At 53.0% G+C, this 23,719-nt stretch overlaps 1 protein-coding gene across 4 annotated transcripts in view; it reads left to right on the top strand.

Annotated features, from left to right (window-relative positions):
* The first annotated feature begins 6,828 nt into the window (after window positions 1-6,828).
* TPM4 (tropomyosin 4) overlaps window positions 6,829-23,719 on the top strand; it is a 35,532-nt gene continuing 18,641 nt past the window's right edge. For 2 of the 4 annotated variants that reach the window (XM_017952274.3, XM_003915094.5), the window contains exons 1-3: window positions 6,829-7,055; window positions 15,643-15,768; window positions 21,882-22,015. In XM_017952274.3, the coding sequence (XP_017807763.1) occupies window positions 6,942-7,055; window positions 15,643-15,768; window positions 21,882-22,015 (374 nt within the window). In that variant the 5' untranslated portion in view covers window positions 6,829-6,941. Of the gene's footprint in view, window positions 7,056-15,642; window positions 15,769-15,902; window positions 16,294-21,881; window positions 22,016-23,719 lie in introns of those variants that run through there. The other 2 variants (XM_017952275.3, XM_003915093.5) reach the window with 1 other exon arrangement.

Here is a 23,719-nt window from a genome sequence, read left to right as displayed (position 1 = left end):
TCTTCATTATATGAACAGCAAATGAAACTGCCCTCTGCTCCACAAGAAGAAACTCTGTCTTCCAAGGCTGTTTGCTATACAGACATCCTTGAAAAGATAGCTGGAATAAAAGCCGTCTGGGCACCTGATTCTGGGGTGTGCGGAAATGCAAGAGACCCGTGGAGAATCGTTCTCCAATGGCACCATTGACACCCAGTGGGCAGTGGCTGTCCTTGAAGGTAACTCAGGTAGGAGACTGAATAGGGGAGGCCACTCAGGTTATAGTTTGTGGGTCGATGTGTAGAATCTGGAGTCAGACACTCTTGGTTCAACTCCCAACACCACCACTTCTTAGCTGTGTGAGCTTGAGCAAGTTACTTCACCTCTCTGTGCCTCAATTTCTCCTTTTATAAAATGGAAATGACATAGCACTTATCTCACGAGGTTATTGTGAAAATTAAGTGAGTTTATGTGTGCAAGTCACAGAGAACAGCATGGACACATTAAAGACATGTCAGTGTTAACTATAATTATTATTAATTATTGTGACGATGCAGCCAAGCTTGTGGTCATGCCTGTTTTACGGCATTAATGGCCAAGCTCTTTAACCCACACAGTTCCCTCGAAATGCGGCTCAGAGACTTTGGGGAGGACTTAGGGCCCTTTTCTCCCTGCCCCCTCCCCCACTGGTTTGCCCCTTCCCAGATAATTTTTTTTTAAAACAGGATCTTGCTCTGTCACCCAGGCAGGAATGCAATGGTGCAATCTCAGCTCATTGCAACCTCCACCTACCAGGTTCAAGCAATACTCGTTAGCTTCCCGAGTACCTGAGATTACAGGTGTGCACCACCATGCCTGGCTAATTTTTTTGTATTTTTAGTAGGGACAGGATGTCACCATGTTGGCCAGGCTGGTCTCGAACTTCTAGCCTCAAGGGACCCAACCCCTTGGCCTCTCAAAGTACCAAGATTACAGGTGTGAGCCACTGCACCTGGCCTAGAAACTCTTTTTTTATTAAGAGATAGGGTCTCACTCTGTTGCCCAGGCTGGAGCGCAGTGGTACCATCATGGCTCACTGCAGCCTCAAACTCCTGGGCTCAAGTGATCCTCCTGCCTCAGCCTCTGGAGTAGCTTGGACTACAGATGCATGCCAGCACACCCAGTTAATTTTTAAATTTTTTGTAGAGATGGGATCTCGCTCTGTTGCTCAGGATGATCTTGAACTCCTGGGCTCAAGCAATTCTCCCACCTTTGCCTCCCAAAGTGCTGGGATTGCAGGTGTGAGTCACTGCACCCAGCTTCGGGGTCATTTTTATTGTCATCCTTGTCATCTTATTACTCTATTGTACCCCATGAAACGAAACTCCATAGAGTGTAAGCTGAGAATATTTTTGCTCTTTTCTATCAGAACTCAGTAAACTCACCTGTTGCCTTGGTCTCTCCGCATGTCTCAAACTGCAGAAGACACGCTTGGGGGCAGTCCCCATCCTCTCTTCTGTTGTTTGATCCCTGCAACCTCACTACCCACCACACCACACCACCTCCTCACCTCTGCATTCAACGGCAGACACTCTTACCCGCCCTCAGTCCCTTCCTCTTATGACCTTCGCATAGACCCCACCACCACTGTTCAGACCTCCCTCAATTGCCACTTCCTGAGGGAGGCTTTTCCCTAACTTCCACCCAAGACTAATTAGGTGCCTGCATTTTGCATTCATTAACATTTTTAGGCTGAGCGTGGTGGCTCATGCCTGTAATCTCAGCACTCTGGGAGGCCGAGGCGGGCAGACCACCTGAAGTCAGGAATTCGAGACCAGCCAGGCCAACATGGTGAAACCTTGTCTTTGCAAAAATACAAAAATTAGCCAGGCGTGGTGGTGCGTGCCTGTAATCCCAGACACTTGGCAGGCTGAGGCACGAGAATTGCTTGAACCTGGGAGGTGGAAGTTGCAGTGAGCCAAGATCACACCACTGCACTCCAGCCTGGGCAACAGAGCAAGACTACCTCAAAAAAAAAAAAAATTTTTAGCTCAAACTCTGGGTGCCCACCCAGATCCACTAGGTTCCTACTTGTTTCTCTCCACACCAAGGACTACTTCTAGCAGCTTCATCTCTCTGGTAGCGAGAAAGAAGGTCTTCCTCCAGCTGCTGAAGTGGGTGTGGCCCATACAACGGCAGGTCAGCAGAATCAACAGCCCCAAAGAGCAGCCTTCAATCAACAACAGCATGGAATTGGTGGATAAATACCCCAGCTCCCTCGCCCCTCAGCTGGAATAACTCCAAAGAGTGTCCTCTCTGCTGCCTCCAGAGGCCCTCAGTGGGACTGCACCCTGTTTGTCCATGGCAGTAACTGGTTTCACAATGCATGCTTAATGGCTGGCTGCTTTCTTTTCCCTATTTCACTTCCCATCCTCTACTTGTATCTCCTTGGGTCACCTCCCAAATAAACTATTTGTCCTTGCATTTTTAAAGAGATGAGGTCTCTGATGCGCAGGCTGAAGTGCAGTGGTGTGATAATAGCTCATGGCAGGCCAGGCACAGCGGCTCATGCCTGTAATCCCAACACTTTGGGAGGCCAAGGCAGGAAGATCTCTTGAACCCAGGAGTTCAAGACCAGCCTGGGCAACATAGCAAGACGCCACCTCTACAAAAACAAAAAGTATCCAGGCATAGTTGCACATGCCTGTAGTCCTACCTAGTCAGGAGGCTGAGGTGGGAGGATCAATTGAAGCTGGGAGATCTAGGCTGTAGTGAGTCACTATTGTGCCACTGCACTCCAGCCTGGGCAACAGAGTGAGACCTTGTCTCCAGAAAGAAAGAAGAAAGAAAGAAAGAGAGAGAGAAAGAAAGAAAAAAAGAAAAAAAAGAAAGAAAAAAGAAGGAAGGAAGGAAGGAAGGAAGGAAGGAGGGAAGGAGAGAGAGAGAGAAGCTCACTGTAGCCTCAAACTCCAGGGCCCAAGAAGGAAGGAAGGAGAAAGAGAGAGAGAGAAGCTCACTGCAGCCTCAAACTCCAGGGCCGAAGTGATTCTCCTACCTCAGTCTCCTGAGTAGCTGGGATAACAGGCACAGACCACCACGCCCAGCTAGTTTTTGTATCTTTTGTAGAGATAGGATCTTGCTATGCTGCCCAGGCTGGCCTCAAACTCCTGACCTCAAGTGATTCTTCCACCTCAGCCTCCCAAAGTGCTGGGATTACAGGTGTGAGCCATTTTGCCTGACCTCCTTGAACTTTTGTATCAAAAGACAGTCATTTGCCCTATTGTAATTAATTCCATAATTGTAGTTATCGGTTGTCTCGCCGCACTGGGATGAGTCATGTCCACCACAGTGTTCCAAAAACCAGCACATGGTAGTAGATGCTTGATAAATGACTCTGGGTCTCATGACTGGGAGGTGGCTGGGATGCTGATGGGCCATTCTCTTTCCCCCACCCCGTCCTTAGAAGCCCCCAGTTGGAGAGGTTGAAGTGCCGGAGGGAAGCTCACGCCTGAGCTATAAATGGCAACCTCCACCTGCCTCATGCTCTAGAATACACAGCCTGAGCAGCTGAGGCAGGGCCCCCAGCAGCCAGGAACCCCAAATGACCCTCCCAGCCCCGACCAGGCCTCCTGGGGTGTTCCCTGGAGCACATACCCAGACGTATGTCCGTTACCAAGCCTGCAGAGGAGGGCACAGAAAAGATGCTGATGGGGTCATGCAGCTAGTCCTAACGCCATTCCTAGCCTGCTTCTCCCCTCCTCCGCATCTGACTCCACCTCCGGGAGCTCCCTTTGCAAGAAACCGAACCAGGGACAAGGGTCTTCCCTACAAGGCCATGGAGCATGCAGACATCTCCTGCGGGAGGGATCTCTTTCCGAGGCCGGTGGTGTCAGGCCTGGAATTAGCCACACCACCTGCGGCGAGGCTGGTCCCAGGGTCTCTGGGGACAGCGGGGGACAGCAGGGGTGCAGAGGACATCAGGACTGACCTCTGATGACTCAGCCTGAGACAGTCAAGAGAATGAGAAATGGTGGGCATGGAGGCCTGGTTGTGGCGGAGCGGGGCAGGTGGAGTCTCAGTCCTAGAGTCAACTGGGCCACTCACAAGCTGGGTGACTGTGGGTGAGCCACTCTGGGCCTCAGTTTCCCCATTTGTAGCACAAGGAGGGGCTCATAACCACAGCTCATTCCTGGAGTTTGTTGTAAAGGCAAAGGGGCCTCCGTTGCAGCCGCCTCTCCTGGCTGGATGGCCTCTGACATGGAGGGCCAGCCTCAACTTCCTCCTCTGTAAAAATAGGAATAGGCCGGGCGCGGTGGCTCAAGCCTGTAATCCCAGCACTTTGGGAGGCCGAGACGGGCGGATCACGAGGTCAGGAGATCGAGGCCATCCTGGCTGACACGGTGAAACCCCATCTCTACTAAAAAATACAAAAAACTAGCCGGGCGAGGTGGCGGGCGCCTGTGGTCCCAGCTACTCGGGAGGCTGAGGCAGGAGAATGGCGTAAACCCGGGAGGCGGAGCTTGCAGTGAGCTGAGATCCAGCCACTGCACTCCAGCCAGGGCGACAGAGCCAGACTCAGTCTCAAAAAAAAAAAAAAAAAATAGGAATAAAAGGCTATGCATGGTGGCTCATGCCTGTAATCCCAGCACTTTGGGAGGCAGAGGTGGGTGGATCATTTGACGTCGGGAGTTGGAGTCCAGCCTGGCCAACATAGCAAAACCCCGTCTCTGCTAAAAATACAAAAATTTAGCCAGACGTGGTGGCAGGCACCTGTAGTCCCAGCTACTCGGGAGGCTGAGACAGGAGAATCACTTGAACTCGGGAGGCAGAGGTTGCAGTGAGTCAAGATCATGCCAGTGCACTCCAGCTCGGGCGACAGAGCAAGACTCTGTCTCCAAAAAAAAAACAGGGGGAATAAAAACAGTCCCCTGTTTAGGGCTCAGGGAGAGTGAAGTGGGATCTGTGAGTCATCTGCTGAGCTTAGTCCATGAATGGCATTTCTTCATTATCCACCCAGGATCCTTTCATCGTGACTGACGTCCCTTGAGATGCAATTATTCTGGTCTGCTTTTGTCACAGGAGGAAACTGCCTGTGTAGCATGGGGGAGGGGTTGTGTAAGGGAGAAGGATGAAAAATGGAGTTGGGGAGGGGTCTGGGCTCCCTTAATTAAGGACTCCCTTAATTCCAGAACACAGGGAGAAGTCAATGTCTTCAGTGCATGAAAGAAGTTCTAGAATGTTCTATGTGCTACCTTTTCAGCCCCTGCACCAATAGGGTTGAAGTTCTCACCATGACAAAGAGAAGGAAGCTGGCTTAATGGACAGTGAGGCAGCTGGGAGGGGGCAGACGGGAGCTGGACACTCTTGGCCTGAACCTACAGTCCCCAGTGGCACTGACCACTACCCATCTCTCCCACGATCCTGTTTCCTCTATAGCCTTGGGCAGAAAACGAGGAGGCCTCCCTACCTCCATTTCATCCCACACAGGAGTCTTGATGCTGGCTGGGAGTCCAGGAGTCTGTCTAGGAATCCAGGAAGGCTTCCTTGAGGAGGAGTCATTGGATCTGGGCCTTGAAGGATAAACAGAAGTTCCTGGGCAGAGAAGTGTGTGTATGTGCGTGTGTGTGTGTGTGCCTGTGTGTGTGTGTGTTCATTTTAACAAACACTTTCCCATCTTCTAGGGGCCAGGTGCTCAGAAAACCACAGACGAGACCCAGCCCCAGGCCTGCCCCAAAGCAGGTCACATCTCATAAATGATGCTCAAATAATAACAGTAACAGCTCCCACATGCTGAGTGTGCACTGCTAGGGCACAGCACATGAGAGGAATGCAGTGCCTGAATGAATGAGCCAATAAATTAAACTTTCTCTTAAAAAAAAAAAAAAACTTTCTTTTTGTTTTATTCTTTTAGCTCTACTCTCTAAGGAAGGAAAAAGCTTTCTGGGGTCAGCGAATCCTGCCCCAGATTGCTGGAGGAGAGAGAGGAGGCACAGTAGGGCCAAGGAGACGGACGGCGCAAAGGCCTGGGGGTGAGAAAACTAGGGTACAGGGGTCCTGTATGGAGAGAGTTGGGGGCAGAGTCTTAAGTGGGGAGCTGAGAGAGACACAGGGACAGTCACCAAAAGAGAGACAGAGGCACAGCAGAAAGAGGTGGGAGAAATCCAGGAAGGCTCCCTGGGGGTGGTGGCAGGAAATGGGGTGCAGGTCTAATCCCTGATACTGGAGAGGCAGGACCCAAAGGGGAGGAGGAGGCTTGATGCTGGGCTGGAAGTCCAAAAGTCTGTCTAGGAATCCAGGACGGCTTCCTGAAGGAGAGACCATTGGATCTGGGCCTTGAAAGATAAATAGACATTTCCTAACATTTCCTAAGCAGAGAAAAGCGTGTGTGTGTAGGGAGAATTGCTCATTTTACTTAACAAGTATTTTCCCATTTTTTAGGGACCAGGTACTCTGGGGGCCACAGACAAGACCAAGGCAGAAAAGACAGGAGCCTCCCCACATCGCAGCGCCAGGACTCCGCACCCACCCACAGCCCTCTTCATTCCTCCCAACGACGGATGGGGAAACTGAGGCAGCCCAGAGCAGCCCCCACCCTAGGTCCTGCCCGGGCAGCTTCTCCTGGGCCTGTGCCGTGCCCACACACCCACGCGGGACCTGTGTCACCAGGTTAAAAATGGAAACGGCTAGGATCTTTTTTTTTCTTCCTTTAAGAAAATCCTAGGTCCAAATAAGGCGAGGGCTGCCGGGAGCACGGTGAGCTGGCCAAGTCCTCCTGAGCAAGCGAGTGGCGGCTGGCCCGGCCGGCCTGGGCTTGGGCCTCCTCCAAGACTCGCCCGGCAAGAAGGCGGGGGCACCCTGGGAGGCTATAAGGCCCTCTCCTCCACCCTGCCAGGCTCACTCGGCCCCGCAGCCGCAGCTCCCGCGTGCCACAGCCCCCACAGAGCTAGCCGCGCTCCCCACGCCCCCTGCGCCAGAGCCCAGCCATGGAGGCCATCAAGAAGAAAATGCAGATGCTGAAGTTGGACAAGGAGAATGCCATCGACCGCGCGGAGCAGGCCGAGGCGGATAAGAAAGCCGCCGAGGACAAGTGCAAGCAGGTGAGGTGCCCTCCGCTGGGCCGCGCTGGGCTGCTGGGCGTCCTCTCTGTGCGGAAGGCCGGGGTCTGGAGCCCAGGTGGGGGTCGCAGACACCTGCCGGTGGGGAGGACAGTGAGCTGATGCTTTGGCCGAGGAAGAGCGAGAGGAGACCATTGCCTTCCTTGGATGGGGTCCTGTGCTGAAAGGGGGGTGACGATCGAACCCTTCCCCAGCAGGGCCAGTGCGAACAAAGTGAGTTTGACAGAGAGGTGGCGTGGGGAGGAAGAGAGTGAAAACGTTCATGAGAGAGGTAGAGGTGTTGTTTGAGCTGGGAGGTTGTGTAATAGAGAGGGTGGTTGGGGACATGCTGTGTGTGTGTATTTGCGTGTGTTTGAGCGTGTGTGTGTACTTGCGTGTGTGTACGTGTGTTTGCGTGTGTGTACACGTGTATGTACGTGTGTGTGTGTGAAACGGAGTCTCGCTCTGTCGCCCAGGCTGGAGTGCAGTGGCCCAATCTCGGCTCACTGCAACCTCCACCTCCTGGGTTCAAACGATTCTCCTGCCTCAGCTTCATGAGTAGCTGGGATTACAGGCACCCACCACCACACCCGGCTAATTTTGTATTTTTAGTAGAGACGGATATCACCGTGTTGGCCCGACTGGTCTCCGACTCCTGACCTCAGGTGATCCGCCGGCGTCTGCCTCCCAAAGTGCTGGGACTACAGGCATGAGCCACCGCACCCGGCCATTTGTGTGTGTTTGAGCAATTCTCTGTGTGTGTGTGAGCATTTCTGTGTCTGTGTGTGTATCCGCATGTTTGGGCATTTGTATGTGTCTGTGTGTACATGTATTTGTGTATGTCTGAGCGTGTGTCTGTGCGTCTGCGTGTCTCTGTGTTTAAGCATTTCTGCGCGTCTGTGTGTCTACACACATTTGTGTGTGTGTGAGTTCTCTGTGTGTCTGTGTGTGTTTGAGCATTTCTGTGTGTGCACATGTGTTGTATGTGTCTGTTTTATGTGTCTGTCTGTACATGTGCATATGTTTCAGCTGAAGAGAGTGCGGAGGGGTAAAGGTGACTGTGAGAACAAGTGTGTACTAGGAGAGCTGTGAGTGTGTGGGACGCTGCAAGCGGCTGTTGGAAAGTAGGTGTGAAAGAGTGTGGGTGTGTTTGTGAGTCTGCGTGTAGATGGTGGGGGTCTGTGAGGGTAGTGGGAGAGGCTGACTGTGTGTGTGCTTGTGCAAATGCTGGCATGACAGTGATTGAAAGTACATGTTGATGTGGCTATGTTTGTGTTGGCATATGTGTGTCAGGGCAATGGGTTTCTGCTGGCGTGTCTGTGTGTGCACGTGCACGTTTGGATGTGTGTTTCTGTTTGTGTGTTGGTGACTGTATTTCTGTTGGGGTGTGTGTGCATGTTTAGATGAGTGTGTGTTTCTGTTGGGGTGTGTGGATGAGTGTGCGTTTCTATTGTGTGTGGATGAGGGTTCGTTTCTATTGGTGTGTGTGTGGATGAGTGTGTGTTTCTATTGTGTGTGTGGATGAGTGTGTGTTTCTATTGTGTGTGTGGATGAGTGTGTTTCTATTGTGTGTGGATGAGTGTGTGTTTCTATTGGTGTGTGTGTGGATGAGTGTGTGTTTCTATTGGTGTGTGTGTGGATGAGTGTGTGTTTCTGTCAAGGTGTGTGTGGATGAGAGTGTGTTTCTTTGGTGTGTGTGTGGGTGTGTGTGTTTCTAATTGGGCTGTGTGTGTAGATGAAGTGTGTATTTCTATTAATTGTATGTGTGTGGGGTATGTGTGTTTCTAATGGGCTGTATGTGTGTGGATGAAGTGTATTTCCTATTGAATTGTGTGTGTAGGTAGTATGTGTTTCTATTGGGCTGTGTGTGTGGATGAGTGTGTGTTTCCTATTGGTATGTGGATGAAGTGTAATGTTTTCTATTGGTGTATGTGTGTGGATGAGTATGTATTTCTGTGAAATTAATGTATAAGCGTGTATTTCCTAATGAGTATGTGTGTGGGGGTGTGTGTGTTTCTATTGGGCTGTGTGTGTGTGTATGAGTGTGTGTGTTTCTATTGGTGTGTGTGTGGGTGTGTGTGTGTTTCTATTGGGCTGTGTGTGTGTGGATGAGTGTGTGTTTCTATTGGTGTGTGTGTGGGTGTGTGTGTTTCTATTGGGCTGTGTGTGTGTATGGTGTGTGTGTTTCTATTGGTGTGTGTGTGGGTGTGTGTGTTTCCTATTGGGCTGTGTGTGTGTGTGGATGAGTGTGTGTTTCTGTCGGAGCGTGTGTGTCAGTGACTGTTTCTGCTGGCATATGCGTGTGGATGTGAGGGGGGCTGTGCAGACCTGGGTGTGCGTGTAGGTGACGCTATGCCCCTAGATCAGGAAGCCTCCACTGTGACAGGAGCCCACAGTCTCTTGGGCAGCTGCCCAGGAGAGTGGCAGGGCGCTTGTGTGTGTGGTGGGATCCCAGGGCGGTGACCTGCTGCAGGGGTGACTGGGTGGGCTCTGGGGACTAGGATGGCAGCAGAGTTGACAGTGAGTCTGAGAATCTCAATATGTATGTGGGGGTGTCCCTGCTATAAGCCTGGAGGCCGGGGGAGATGGGCCGCCCATGGCAGACGGACAGGGAGGCCATTTCTCATCTCCTGGCAGCCAAGAGCCCACACAGATCCAGAGCATTGAAGGCAAGAGTCCTGGGAACCCTGGGAACGAGAGTGCATTGGAGTCCCAAGGCCGTGGCCATGGTTTGGAGCACAGCGGACATGAGCAGTGGGTGGGAGGAAGGAAGGGAGTCCCCTCCCACAGAGCCATGTTCCCCACAAAGCTTATCCACACACCGAAGTCAACTGCCAAGCCCTGGGGAGCGTCCAGGTCTCCGATAAGCCCTGGGAGATGCCTAAGACCATGGCACCGAGTGCCCAGCCCCACCCAGGCTAGGAGCCAGGCCAGCCCAGCAGCTAAAGGCGAAAGCTCGGGGCTCAGACTGGCCATGTTTGAGTCATGGCTTAGTCGCTGGGTGTCCCGGACGGCTGCCTGAGTGAGATATGGAAGTGACAGTAGGGCCTCCCTCGCCGCCCCGTGACAGGATTAAAGGTGACTGTACAGGTGGAACCATTGGCCCGGTGCCTAGCTCAGAGTAAGCATTCAATAAATGTGGGTTGATTTCCTGCCCCACCCTACTTCCCCTTTGGGCCTCCCCAGCCCCCAGTGCCCTGGGGCTGCCCTAAGAGTCTGTGGCACATTCGCTCAGGCCAAGCCCCACCCCAATGTTCCCTGCCACAAGCTCTCTTCGCCTTCTCTGTGCCCCTCCCTGGCAAACACAGACATTCATCCTGTGCTGGGCCAGCTTCTAGCCATCATTTAGCCCTCACCATGAGGGACTTAGCCAGAGATTCAGAGAGAAACAAGTTTATGGTTCTAATTCTTACTAAGGTGTGAGTGGCTGTCTCGCAAGGCAGTCACAAGCTCAAAAGGAAAGGATCCTCAAAACCTCCAGCCAGCTGCATGGCCAAGGAGGTGAGGACAGGTTCTTTTCATTATGTCTTTTTTGTCCCACAAAAATGCCCACTGGAGTAGACTTGGGCTCAAAGCCAGTCTCCATAGACTGGCTTTGAGGCAACACTCCATAGACTAGCACACACTTTGTGTATGTCAGTCTTTAAATGTATTTTTATTTTTTAGAGATGAGGATCTCACTGTGTTGTCCAGGCTGTAGTGCAGTGGTGCAATCACAGCTTACTGCAATCTCAAACTCCCAGGCTCAAGTGATCCTCCCACCTCAGCCTCATTTTTTAGAGATAGGGGTCTCACTCTGTTGCCCAGGCTGTAGTGCAGTGGTGCAATCACAGTTCACTGCAGTCTCAAACTCCCAGGCTCAAGTGATCCTCCCACCTCAGCCTCCCCAGTAGCTGGGACTATAGGTGCACGCCTCCACGCCCAGCTAGTTATTTTATTTTTTTGTAGAAACAGGGTCTCACTATGTTGCCCGGGCTAGTCTTGAACTCCTGGGCTCAAGTGATCCTTCCACCTCAACCTCCCAAAGTGCTGGGATCACAGACTTGAGCCACAGAGCCTGGTCTTTGTGACTCTCCTAGCTTCATGACTGAGGACACGTTCCTGCACATCTCTGGGCCCTCAGTGTCCTCATCTGTGAAATGGGAACACATGAGGCCTTCTGAAGTTCAGGTGTGGAACCCAAGATCCCAGAATTCCCAAGCAGAAGCCAGAGCCCCATGGGAGCTGATGGCCAGTCCTGCTGGGGAATAGAGGCACTTAGTGTGCCTGATGCTGCAGGAGGCCAGAGAGAGCAGCTCTCGGGCTCTCGAGCCAGCCTGATCCCAGCAGCCAAGCACTGATTTCTGGCCCTGCCTCCCCAGTGTGGGAACAGGACAAAGAGGCCCAGCCTGGCCGCTTCCTGCCCACTCCCCTCCCAGGGCAGCAACATCCTCCACCACTGGCCTTTGACCCCACATCCTGCCTCAGCCCCGCCCCAAGGCCACATTTGCAGGGACTAAGGTAATCCTATGACAGGCTGGGAAACTGAGGCTCACAGAGGGACAATGACGGGCACGCGCCACTACGCCCGGTTAATTTTTGTATTTTTAGTAAAGACGGGGTTTCACCATGTTGGTCAGGCTGGTCTCGAACTCCTGACCTCGTGATCCACCCACCTCGACCTCCCAAAGTGCTGGGATTACAGGCATGAGCCACCACGCCCAGCTCTCATTTATTTTTTATACTCACTGCCTACCACTGAAGGGTTTGGGGCTGTGTCATCGATTCATCCCAAACACTTCCTACAGTGTCCTGATGCTGGGGCCCATCGTGGCCCCAGACCTGACCCCCAAGGAACTCCAAGCTGAGGGAGACAGACCGTGAATACCTCCAACTCAGAGGTCAGGGCCAGACCAGAGGAAGGGACAGAGGCTGGGAGGGCCGTAGGGGTGATGAAAGCTCTGCTCAGGGCAGCAGAGCAGGCCACCAGGGTTGGGGAGCCTTGGGACTGAGCACGGAGGGACAGTAGAAGCCCTCCCAGTAAAAAGCAGAAAGTCATTCTTAGCAGTGGGTCCAGCATGGTCTAGAAGTCGAGCAAACCAGCTTTGGAATCAGACTCACAAAGATTCAAATCCCCCATCTGTGTGGCATCAGGCAAGTCCCTTCCCCTTTCAGAGACTCAGTTTGCCCTTCTGTAGTATGGGGCTTCCCTGGGACAATATTTGTAACACGCCCTGGCCGGGCACAGTGGCTCACACCTGTAATCCCAGCACTTTGGGAGGCTAAGGTGGGCGGATCACCTGAGGTCAGGGGTTTGAGACCAGCCTGGCAAAACCCTGTCTCTACAAAAAATACAAAAATTAGCTGCGCTTGGTGGCATAAGCCTGTAATCCCAGCTACTAGGGAGGTTGAGGCAGGAGAATCACTTGAGTCTGGGAGGTGGAAGTTGCAGTGAGCCGAGATCACGCCATTACACTCCAGCCTGGGCAACAGAGCAAGACTCCGTCTCAAAAAAATATATCAAAAAAACTTCGTAACATGCCCAATACATTCTAAATGCCAGATAGCCCCCTGCCGGCCTTATCTCCATCCTCACCTGTTCATGCCCAAACACTGCCCCCAAAAAAGCAGTCAAAACCCCAAACCAAACAAACAAAAAATCCCAAACCAGCCAGGTGGGGTGGCATATGCCTGTTGTCCCAGCTACTCAGGAGGCTGAAGTGGGAGGATCCCTTGAGCCCAGGAGTTCGAGACCAGCCTGGACAACACAGCGAGATCCTATCTCAAAAAAACAAAAACAAAACAAAACGAAACACCCAAACCACCTTCATACCCTGATGAGCTCAATGCTGTCAGATTTGCTCTCACTCTTCCTACATGTTAGGAGAGTCCTGTGCTGGGCACACAGTTGGCACCTAATAAAGGCTGTGATCCACAGATCTGGAAGGAAGTCAGGTGGACAGTATAGGTCAAGATTGACCTTTGAAACGTCTTTAAGGAAACTGGCTCATTTTCTCAGTCAAGGCAGAAGTTCAAAAGCAGCTGCCGGAATGCTCAGAGACCAGCATGTCAAGGTTTCTCTTCTGCAGATGGAGAAACCAAGGCCAGAAAAGGGGACGGGGGTTGCAGAGCTTGAATTTGGAGTCAGGCTTCCAGGCTCCCCACCTGGAGGTCAAGGTCACGCCCTATAGATTCTGACCTTGCCCTGATCAGCTGGCCACCCTGGGTTGGGCCCTGTCACCTCCCCATAGCTTGGGATGCTCCTGAGGACTTCAGACAGGATAGCCCTACTTGCTCTCTGTGGCATCTCAGTTAGAGACCCTTGCAGGTCACCTCAGTGACTTCAGCTGAACCCCCAGCTGCCAGCCTCCACCCCCATCCTCCAGCTGACACCCAGCAGGCCGCAAGATGGGAAGCCTGGAGTTCACACTTCCCAGCTGCTCAGGAGGCTGAGGCGGGAGGATCACTTGAGCCCAGGAGGTCAAGGCTGTAGTAAGCTATGATCACGCCACTGCACTCCAACCTGGGAGACGCAGCAAGACTGTGTTAAAAAAAAAAAAAAAAAAGAAGAAAAAAAAGCACGCACACACACACACACACACACACACGGAGCACCTGCTACATTTTGCACATCCACTCAGGAGTGAGCATGTAACCGAGATAGGATTCAGAGCTCGGTCTAGAAGCCACGGGTACAGCAGCTTTTTTTAACATACCCTCTTCAGGAAAAAAGAGAAAAGAAGCAAGTCAGAGAGGGAGGAATGGAAGCTGGCCTGGTGTGAGGAACAGGGCCAAGGGCTTTGTCTTTGTCAGCTCAGGCAGTTACAACAAAACACCATAGACTAGGTGGCTTCAATAACAGACATTTGTTGTTTACAGTCTGGAGGCTAGATGTCCAAGATCAAGATGCTGGCAGATTAAATGTCTGGTGAGGGCTCTCTAGCTAGCTTACAGACAGCCACCTTCTTGCTGTGTCCTCACATTGGAAGAGGATAACCAAGTTCTGGTCTTTTCTCATAAGGGCCCTAATCCCATCATGGCAGGTCAACCCTCATGACCTCACCCAAACCTCATCATCTTCCAAAGGCCCCATCACCAATTGCCATCACATGGAGATGAGGGCTTCAACATACGAATTGGAGAGGGGGCAGAAGCAAACATTCAGTTCATAACAGGCTTATATTCAGAAGACCTGGGCTCAAACCCTGTGCTGTGTGACCTAGGGAAAGTCATTCCACCTCTCTGAGCCTCCTGCTGTGGGGAGGAAGCAGGAGAACGAAGCTGGGCTCAGTGGGGGCTGCCTGCCCACCCTGGGAGCAGGAACAAGATCAGTGTCAAACCATCTGAGGCAAAAGTCAGATCCAAGCCAGGTGTGGTGACTCACACCTGCAATCCCAGCAATTTGGGAGGCCAAGGCGGGCAGATCACTTGAGGTCAGGAGTTTGAGACCAGCCTGGCCAATATTGTGAAACCCCGTCTCTACTGAAAATACAAAAATCAGCCAGGCGTGCTGGTATGCACCTGTAATACCAGCTACCAGGGAGGCTGAGGCAGGAGAATCACTTGAACCCAGGAGGCGGAGGTTGCAGTGAGCTGAGATCATGCCACTGCACTCCAGCCTGGGCAACAGAGCGAGACTCTCCAAAAAAAGAAAAAAAGAAAGTCAAATCCAGGCATGAGCTGGATATAATCACCCTAATCCAGAGAGTTGGGGGCCCAGGGAGGGAGCTGCAGCCTGGAGGTGACAGGAAAGACTTCCTGAGCCAACTCTAGACCGGTGTGGCAGGGGTTGACAAAGATAGAGAGGTGATGGGGTCTGTGGTTTGTATCCCATAGACCGGAGCTTCTCAGACTAGGACTGGTGGGAGAATGGGGGCAGACTCTTGGGATAAACAGAGGACTGAAAATTTAGGGAAAGTAAGGGACATTTTTATTAAAATGAACATGGCCTATATGCAAAAATTTTAAAGATTTAACCCGAGTCTTCAAACAAAGTGATCCTGTAGGGGCGAGTCTCTTCTAGCCAAGCCCCCGAAGCCCAGAAATGAGGCACTAGGTCTGAGCCCTTCAGCCCTGCAGAGTATTTTGGTAAGACAGTCTAAGAACCACTGCCTTGGGCCATAGGGAGCCATAGCAGGTTCTAGGCAGAAGCAGGGCAGGCGTATTTGTTAGAAAGTTTCTCTGACCCCGTGTTGGGGTCAGAACCAGAGGGAGAAAGGCTGGGGACAGGGATGGGCAGGGGGATCCAGGCACGGAGAATGAGATTCTGCTTCACTCCAGATTATGGTGAGGCTGCACCCCTGAAACTGGAATGTGTATTTCTGGAAAACATTAGGGGTCTTCAGTTTCCCAAAAGCTGCTATCGATCTCCCTAGAGTACTGGGGATCCCGATAAGGCTAAAACAGCTGGTCCTCAGGACGAATGTGAAAATCCTACTATCAGGTAGCTTGGATGGCCTGGTGCCTATTGTAACCCCTGTTTTACAGATAAGGAAACTGAGGCCCAGAGAGAGACGAAGGACTCTTGTCAATATTGGGGGCGGGACCACCCCTGCACCTCGGGGACGTGCCCGCCCCCAGGCTGACCCGTTCCCCGCTCTGTCGTCCCCAGGTGGAGGAGGAGCTGACGCACCTCCAGAAGAAACTAAAAGGGACAGAGGACGAGCTGGATAAATATTCGGAGAACTTGAAGGACGCGCAAGAGAAGTTGGAGCTCACGGAGAAGAAAGCCTCCGACGTATGTGTGCAGCGATGCGGGAGCCTGCGGCGGGGCCAGGCCGGAGCCCTGGGGCCGGGAGGGCGGGGATAGCCGGAGGGGGAGGAGGAAGAGGAGGAGGAGAAGGCGGCGCCTCCCAGCGCTTTCTCCAAATAAGTCCCGAAAAGGGGCACTTTCCAGCAGCTGTGGCCAGCGGTGCCGACGTCAGGCCCTCCCCCAGCGGTGCTGACGTCGGCGGCCCGGCCAGGTGACCTCATCGCCCCGACGGCAGCCGGCCCGGGGGGCGGGGAGAGGCGGGGGCGGCCCCCGCGCAGGCAAAGGCTTGGGGGGCCGGGGCGCGGCCGTGCAGCTCTCGCCGGAGCCGAGTCCAGCCGAGCGCCCGCCGCTGCCCGTGCGCCTCTGCGCCTCCGCGCCATGGCCGGCCTCAACTCCCTGGAGGCGGTGAAACGCAAGATCCAGGCCCTGCAACAGCAGGCGGACGAGGCGGAAGACCGCGCGCAGGGCCTGCAGCGGGAGCTGGACGGCGAGCGCGAGCGGCGCGAGAAAGTGAGCGCCCCGGCCCCGGGCCCCGCGCCCGCAGCCTCCTCCCCCGCGCGCCCTCTTTTCTTCCCGGCTTCCCGCGCTGCCCGCCCGCGCGCAGTCCTCGGGCCTCCTTTTTACGCCCTCGGACGCCGATCGCAGACCCACATCCCTGCGCTCGCAACCAGAACCCCTTTCTTCCTCCGCCGTCCTCCTTCCTGGGCCTGGGACAGGGGAGGGGGCGCCGCCTCCGGGTCGGGCGGAGCCGGCTGAGCGGGAAATGGGGGATGGGGTGGAGGGGGTGCGCGATCTCCGAGTGGAGAAGTGAAGCGGCGGGAGTGGGCGCATCGTGCAGGTTCCGACTCAGGGCTGGCTCTGGGGTCCCAGGCCGAGGGGAACCCGCTACCGGACTTGTGGGCGGGAAGTGAGGATGGAAACGTGGAGCTTCCATTGTCTGGGGTTTGACCGGCCGACAGGGATTTCAACGGGGGTCCGGGGATCTGGGGAGGGGGTCGCACTTTCTCGCCTCTTTCGCGGCTTTGCGGCTCCTGCTTGGACTTCCCTGACCGTTCCCAGGGGCGCGGCGGCGACGTGTCTTCTCCAGGCGGCGGGGGCGGGTGGGGATGGAGGGTGGCGGAAGTTCAGCCCCGAGCCGCCCGCCTTTCTCTCTCCAGCTGATTCCTGCGGGAACCGGGGCGGCGGGACCCTGTCTTCCTCCAGAAGGCCCCGGGAACGCAAGCGCGGGGCCCTGGACCCACTGTCGTTTGAGCGCCTGCTGTGCGCCTCCGCCGCGAGTCTCGGGCAGGGCCCGAGATAGACAATGGGTCTGAAGAAGGAGGGATTTTCATCATCCCCTCTGCATCATCCCCCTGGCTGTCCCTTGGGACAGATGGTGGCACCGCCAGGGGCTGGGGACAGATATGGATTCTGGTCCCATCTCATGCCACCCACCAGCTGCATGACTTGGTATTTACTCTGTAGGAGCTATTTCCCCATCTGTGAGTAGGACTGATAAGAATCCCGACCCCCCAGAGTAGCAGGGAGGGTCCCAGGAGTGAAATCTCAGGCGTGGAGCCTGGCGCTTTGTAAATGCCCAATTGTGTTTTGTTTCTTGTTTTTTGTTTGTTTTTGAGACAGTCTCACTCTGTCGCCCAGGCTGGAGTGCAGTGCCGCGATCTCGGCTCACTGCAACCTCTACCTCCCGAGTTAAAGCGATTCTCCTGCCTCAACCTCCCGAGTAGCTGGGATTACAGGCGCCTGCCACCACGCCCAGCTATTTTTATTTTATTTTATTTTATTTTTTGTATTTTTAGTAGAGGCGATGTTTCACGATGCTGGCCAGGCTGGTCTCGAACTCCTGACCTCATGATCTGCCCACCTTGGCCTCTCAAAGTGCTGGGATTAAGAGTGTGAACCACCGCACCCAGCCTCAATTGTGTTTTCTCTGCCCTGGGAAGAGCTCATAGACAAATGGAGGCAGGGGAGCTGACTCACTGATCAAGTGAGGTTTGCATTGCATGGATTTTCTGTGCAGTTATGGGGGCATCATGGGAGGCTCCAAAATGGAGGTTGAGCAGGGTCTTATAGACTAAGTTTGCTGGGACCAGAGACAGGGGTGTGCACAGACTCAGAAGCAAGAAAGTTGTATGGTGGGGGGTGGAGATGCAGGTAGAGATTGAAGCCCAAGAGCCCTGAAAGCTAAGTGTTGAGACTCAGGGTGGGGACCCTAGAGGGGCAAAAGATGCCCGGCCAGATGGAATTGGTGGTGTGAATTGCCAGGTCTGGAAAGAGCCCAGATGGGGGCTGCAGCATGGGCCTGGTTGAAGCCTCTATTCCTGTAAGGGCTGCTTTGGCCCAAAGAGGCCTTAGAAACCCAAACCCGGTGTAAGCCTCAATCGGTAGCCGGTCTGGCCTCTTTCTCACACTTAACCGACACAGCTCTCGCTCTGATCTCATCCCAAGTCATCTCGCTGGAGGACAATTAACTCGGCTTCAAAATGGCCCTCAGCCTCGAGCCAAGACTTAGGAGCAGGACCGTCTAGTTGGGAGGGAAGCTGTTTTTGGAGAGCTGAAGACTTCTTGAAAAAGTTCAAGAAGTTCTTGAAAAAGCAAAGGATGCTTCTCTCGGTCTGGGAACTAAGTTCCTTTTCCCAGGGCAAAAGGAGCTAAGACCAGGGGTGGGTTTAAAAAAAAGTAAAACCCTTTCACTCTTGTAGGATAAGCCAGGAGCCGGCGTGTGGTAGACTTCTGGGCCTGTTTCCCGACAGCTGGTTTCGTTTAGATTTTTGTGTGATTAACTGACATCTTCCTGTTCCTTTGCCACATGTATCTAGCAAGCCTCTTTTACCTTATAAGGGAAATCCTTTGTAGCGTGTGGAAGGCTTTGATTGCAGGAAGGGGTGGAACCCAAAATGACTCGGCAGTGACTAGCAGTTTTTCAAAAATACATATATATGAATGCATGTACAGATATGCGTGTATCTCCCAACTCCAGACAGTTGAAAATCTGCCAAAAGCATTGTTTGCCAGGATTCAGAATTTCCCACATAAGGGCTACTCACTCTTAAAAGACAACTCATGAATCAAGCACCTCTGTTTGATCTTTAAAATCAATTCCTCGACTACTAATAGCTACGCAGTTGTTTGTTTGTTTGTTTGTTTGTTTGTTTTTGGCGGGTGATGAAAATGTCCTAGAATTCAACAATGGTGTTGGTTGCAGAGCTTTTTTGCAACATCAGTTCCTGGCCCAGTGACTGAAGGTGGTAGGAGGAGTTAAGATCTATGCAATTAAAAGGAATGAAAGGCACCCATTCATGGGAAGGCCTGAGTGACGTTTCTCAAGACAGTTTCATCGGTGGTTTTCACAATTCTCTGCTTTTGGTGTTTCAGAGGACGCTGCAATATGAAACACCCCTGTCTGCCTCTAGAAATCTGAGGCTAAGAGACCTTCCTGACTCTACTTGTGTTTTTCAGCCACATTAGCCTCATTCTATTCGCGCCCTCCCCCCGCCACCCCCCGACCCCTGCCACCCGTATGAACTCAGGGCAGGAGAGGGAGTGGCGGCTTTCCTAATAATTTTTGTTTTTTTGAGACAGAGTCTCGCTCTGTTGCCCAGGCTGGAGTGCAGTGGCACGATCTCGGCTCACTGCAGCCTCCACCTCCCGGGTTCAAGCGGTTCTCCTGCCTCAGCCTCCCAAGTAGCTGGGATTACAGGCTCCCGCCACCACACCGACTATTTTTTTTTTTTTTTTTGTATTTTTAGTAGAGACGTGGTTTCACCATGTTGGCCAGGCTGGTCTCCAACTCCTGACCTCATGTGATCCACCCGCCTTGGCCTCCCAGAGTGCTAGGATTACGGATGTGAGCCACCATGCCCGGCCTTCCTAATAATTTTGATAGCCTTCCCCAGTTCAGGGATTCTTCATTTGTCCTGATAGGAAAAAGCTAGTGTGGCTTCCCTTTTCCTCTCGGTGGAGGCCCGTTTGACCCGTTCTCAATATTCCTTCCAAAGAGCGGGCATTGCTGGAAAACTCGCCAGGCCATGACACCCTGGCAGGACCTAGGGGACAGGTTCTGACAAGGAAGAGCCCTGGGTGGGTCTTAAGAGGCCATTCATTTCTTACCAATTCTGAGTCACTGAACAAAACCACTTCACCCAGTGGGGCCCCTCGGTTTCCTCGCCTGTAAAATGGGTGCAATGTGTGAGGATGAAATTGCGGTAAAATAAAACCATGGCAATAAGAGATGCCTTTTTCTGGCACATCCCACCTGCTGAGGCTAAGTAGCACCACGTCCTGGAGTTACAGCCTCAAGGCAGTCCTGTAACTAATCAGGCTTTGGGATGGAGACGGCCAGGATGATGAAGCAACTTTCCCAACACCACGTGGCTATGAAAATGACAAAACGTGGCCGGGTGCAGTGGCTCATTACCTGTAATCCCAGCACTTTGGGAGACCAAGGAGGGTGGATCACATGAGGCCAGGAGTTTGAGACCAGCCTGGCCAACAAGACGAAACCCTGTCTCTACTAAAAATACAAAAAGTTAGCCAGGCGTGGTGGTGCCTGTCTGTAATCCCAGCTACTCAGGAGGCTGAGGCAGGAGAATTGCTTGAACCTGGGAGGCAGAGGTTGCAGTGAGCCGAGATCATGCCATTGCACTCCAGCCTGGGTGACAACATGAGACTCCGTCTCGAAAAAAAAATTAAAAAGAAGGCTAGGCATGGTGGCTCTCGCCTGTAATCCCAGCACTTTGGGAGGCTGAGGCAGGTGGATCACGAGGTCAGGAGTTCAAGACCAGCCTGGCCAAGATGGTGAAACCCCGTCTCTACTAAATATACAAAAAAATTAGCCGGGCGTGGTGGCAGGCGCCTGTAATCCCAGCTACTCCGGAGGCTGAGGCAGAGAATTGCTTAAACCTGGAGGTGAGGAGGTTGTAGTCAGCCGAGATTGCACCACTGCACTCCAGCCTGGGTGACAGAGTGACACTGTCTCAGTTTAAAAAAAAAAAAAGTTAAAAAGAAAATGACAAAGCAGGGATTCCAACCCAGCACTTTCTGGCCCTGGAGTTCCTGCTTTAATGCTTCCCATTATACTTCCTTCCTTGTAGGTAAAAACCCCTTGAAAAGCCAATAACACTATCGGGGTATGTCTTCCTTGCCTGCAACCAAGTTTTCTTTCCCTTTTCGTATCTTTTTGTCCTGCCATCTCTCAGCCAGGCTGATTGAAGGATGGAATTCCAACGAGGCTGCCTGATCTCGTCCCACCTTGGTATTGCATGGCCAGCATTTAACTGAGGGCTCCATAGTCTTGCATTTATCTTGCCTTTCAGGTGAATGTGAGTGGAACTCACAGGGCACAGTGAGCCAGGTCACTGATGGCCTTGCTTTCTAGGAATCTCACAGTGAGCCCTAGAACTCTCTATGTGGTAACACTGTGTGCCTTTTTCAGAGAAGAGCCTATCTTAGATCTTAGCCTAACGTTGGGTCTATTGTGTTGCTGGAGAGGCCAACACTGACATTCATCTCAAAGCACGTGTGGTATGTTTGCCTCCTGTGTTGACTCAACTACCCATCTTGTACTGGGACACTTGCCTTTTTTTTTTTTTTTTTTTTTTTGGAGATGGAGTCTTGCTCTGTCACCAGGCTGGAGTGCAGTGGCGCGATCTCGGTTCCTGGCAACCTCTGCCACCCAGATTCAAGCGATTCTTCTGCCTCAGCCTCTCAAGCATCTGGGACTACAGGCACATGCCACCACGCTCAGCTAATTTTTCTGTTTTAAGTAGAGACAGGATTTCACCATGTTGGCCAGGATGGTCTCGATCTCTTGACCTTGTGATACACCCGCCTTGGCCTCCCAAAGTACTGGGAATACAGGCGTGAGCCACCGCGCCTGGCGATGCTCACCTTTTGCTATTGAGTGGTGGATGTTTTTCCCGGACATTTTCCAGGAAGATCACACTGAAATTTTGGTTATGAGTGTAAATTCCCTATGGCCTGGTCTCCTGGGTGGGCTTTGATGGGGAAAATCGGGTTAACAGAGGGCAGGACATGGGGGAGGCTCCCACGGGTGGCTGGCCTGATACTTCTTCACATGGCTGCACCTCCGACCTCCCCAGGCTGAAGGTGATGTGGCCGCCCTCAACCGACGCATCCAGCTCGTTGAGGAGGAGTTGGACAGGGCTCAGGAACGACTGGCCACGGCCCTGCAGAAGCTGGAGGAGGCGGAAAAGGCTGCAGATGAGAGTGAGAGGTAAGGACACTTTGAATCCAGTGGCATCCATGTTTTCTTTTGGAAAATGGGGATCGTGCTGCTGACCTCGCAGAGCTGGTGTGAAAGTCAACAAGGTCACGGGGACATGCACGTGTTCACAAACAGATGCATGACAGCACTTTGTAAACCGTCACTCTGAGGGGTAGAGATGTTTATCCTTGGCCAGGCGCGGTGGCTCACGCCTGTAATCCCACCACTTTGGGAGGCCGAGGCGGGTGGATCACCTGAGGTTGGGAGTTCGAGACCAGCCTGGCCAACGTGGTGAAACCCATCTCTACTAAGAATACACAAATTAGGCCAGGCGCGGTGGCTCAAGCCTGTAATCCCGGCACTTTGGGAGGCCGAGACGGGCGGATCACGATATCAGGAGATCGAGACCATCCTGGCTAACACAGTGAAACCCCATCTCTACTAAAAAATACAAAAAAACTAGCCGGGCGCAGTGGCGGGTGCCTGTAGTCCCAGCTACTCGGGAGGCTGAGGCAGGAGAATGGCGTTAACCCGGGAAGCGGAGCTTGCAGTGAGCTGAGATCCGGCCACTGCACTCCAGCCTGGGCGACAGAGCGAGACTCCATCTCAAAAAAAAAAAAAAAAAATACACAAATTAGCGGGTCATGGTGGCGGGCACCTGTAATCCCAACTACTCGGGAGGCTAAGGCAAGATCCCCCAGCTTGAACCCAGGAGGCAGAGGTTGCAGTGAGCCGAGATCGCACCACTGCACTCCAGCCTGGGTGACAGAGTGAGACTTTGTCTCAGGAAAAAAAAGAAACTGTTCCTCGCCCCTCCGTGGCATCTGTGCTGCATCCCAGCCACCAGTAGGGTGCCTTCTCCTCGGGAGCCGGATCATTCTCTGGCACGCCTTAGCACAGGCTCTCTGGAAGACTGAGGGTAGATTGTGTAATTCACAGAAGCAGCAGTCTCTGTGTGATGGAAAACGAGTTCCTTGTGTGGCGATGGTGTGGGCCCAACCAGTGACCATCGCGTCTGCCCCTCACTCACGCCGGAGTTCTCACTTGAGCCAGCCACCATGCTTTTGCAGTATAAACGCCTCCCAAAGGTTCATTTCTTTTTTTTTTTTTTGAGACAGGGTCTCGCTCTGTCACCCAGGCTGGAATGCAGTGGTGCGATCGCAGCTCACTGCAGCCTCGATGTCCTGGGCTCAAGTGATCCTCCTGCCACAGCCTCCAGCGCTCCAGAGTAAAGCTGGGACTACAGGCACATGCCATTACGCCTGGCTAATTTAAGATGCGTTTCTGATTCTGCTGTTGTGACCACTAACCAGAGATTAGAAACCAGCTAGGAAATCTTGGAGATCGCATGTTGCCCAGGCTGGAAATTTCTTCCCAAGTAGTGGAACAGCCAGGGCAGAGGGAACAGACGCCACTGCAGACTCTGCTTCAGCCACCGAATTGAGGGAGAGAGGGGCAGCTCGGGCAGCCACGGGGCAGAGGAAGGATCCAGTCACGAGGGCTCCTGGCTGTGCCTGTGGCCTGAGTTAGCTGCTGTTCACAGTCAGACCAGCCTCGCTGGATGCTGACGTTGAGGGCTCCCATACTGGCAAACCAAGAGGGGCTGCAAAGGCCAGTCTCTTGTTTGCACCATGCCCCCAGAGGCCTTTGGTGACACCCCTGTTAGAGACGGCTGTGTCTCAGTAGAAAGAATTCTATACTTGAAGCTGGGGG

Source organism: Papio anubis, chromosome 20 (assembly GCF_008728515.1).
Source record: "Papio anubis isolate 15944 chromosome 20, Panubis1.0, whole genome shotgun sequence".
Classification (NCBI taxonomy): domain Eukaryota; kingdom Metazoa; phylum Chordata; class Mammalia; order Primates; family Cercopithecidae; genus Papio; species Papio anubis.
This window is presented reverse-complemented; position numbering and strand designations above follow the sequence as displayed.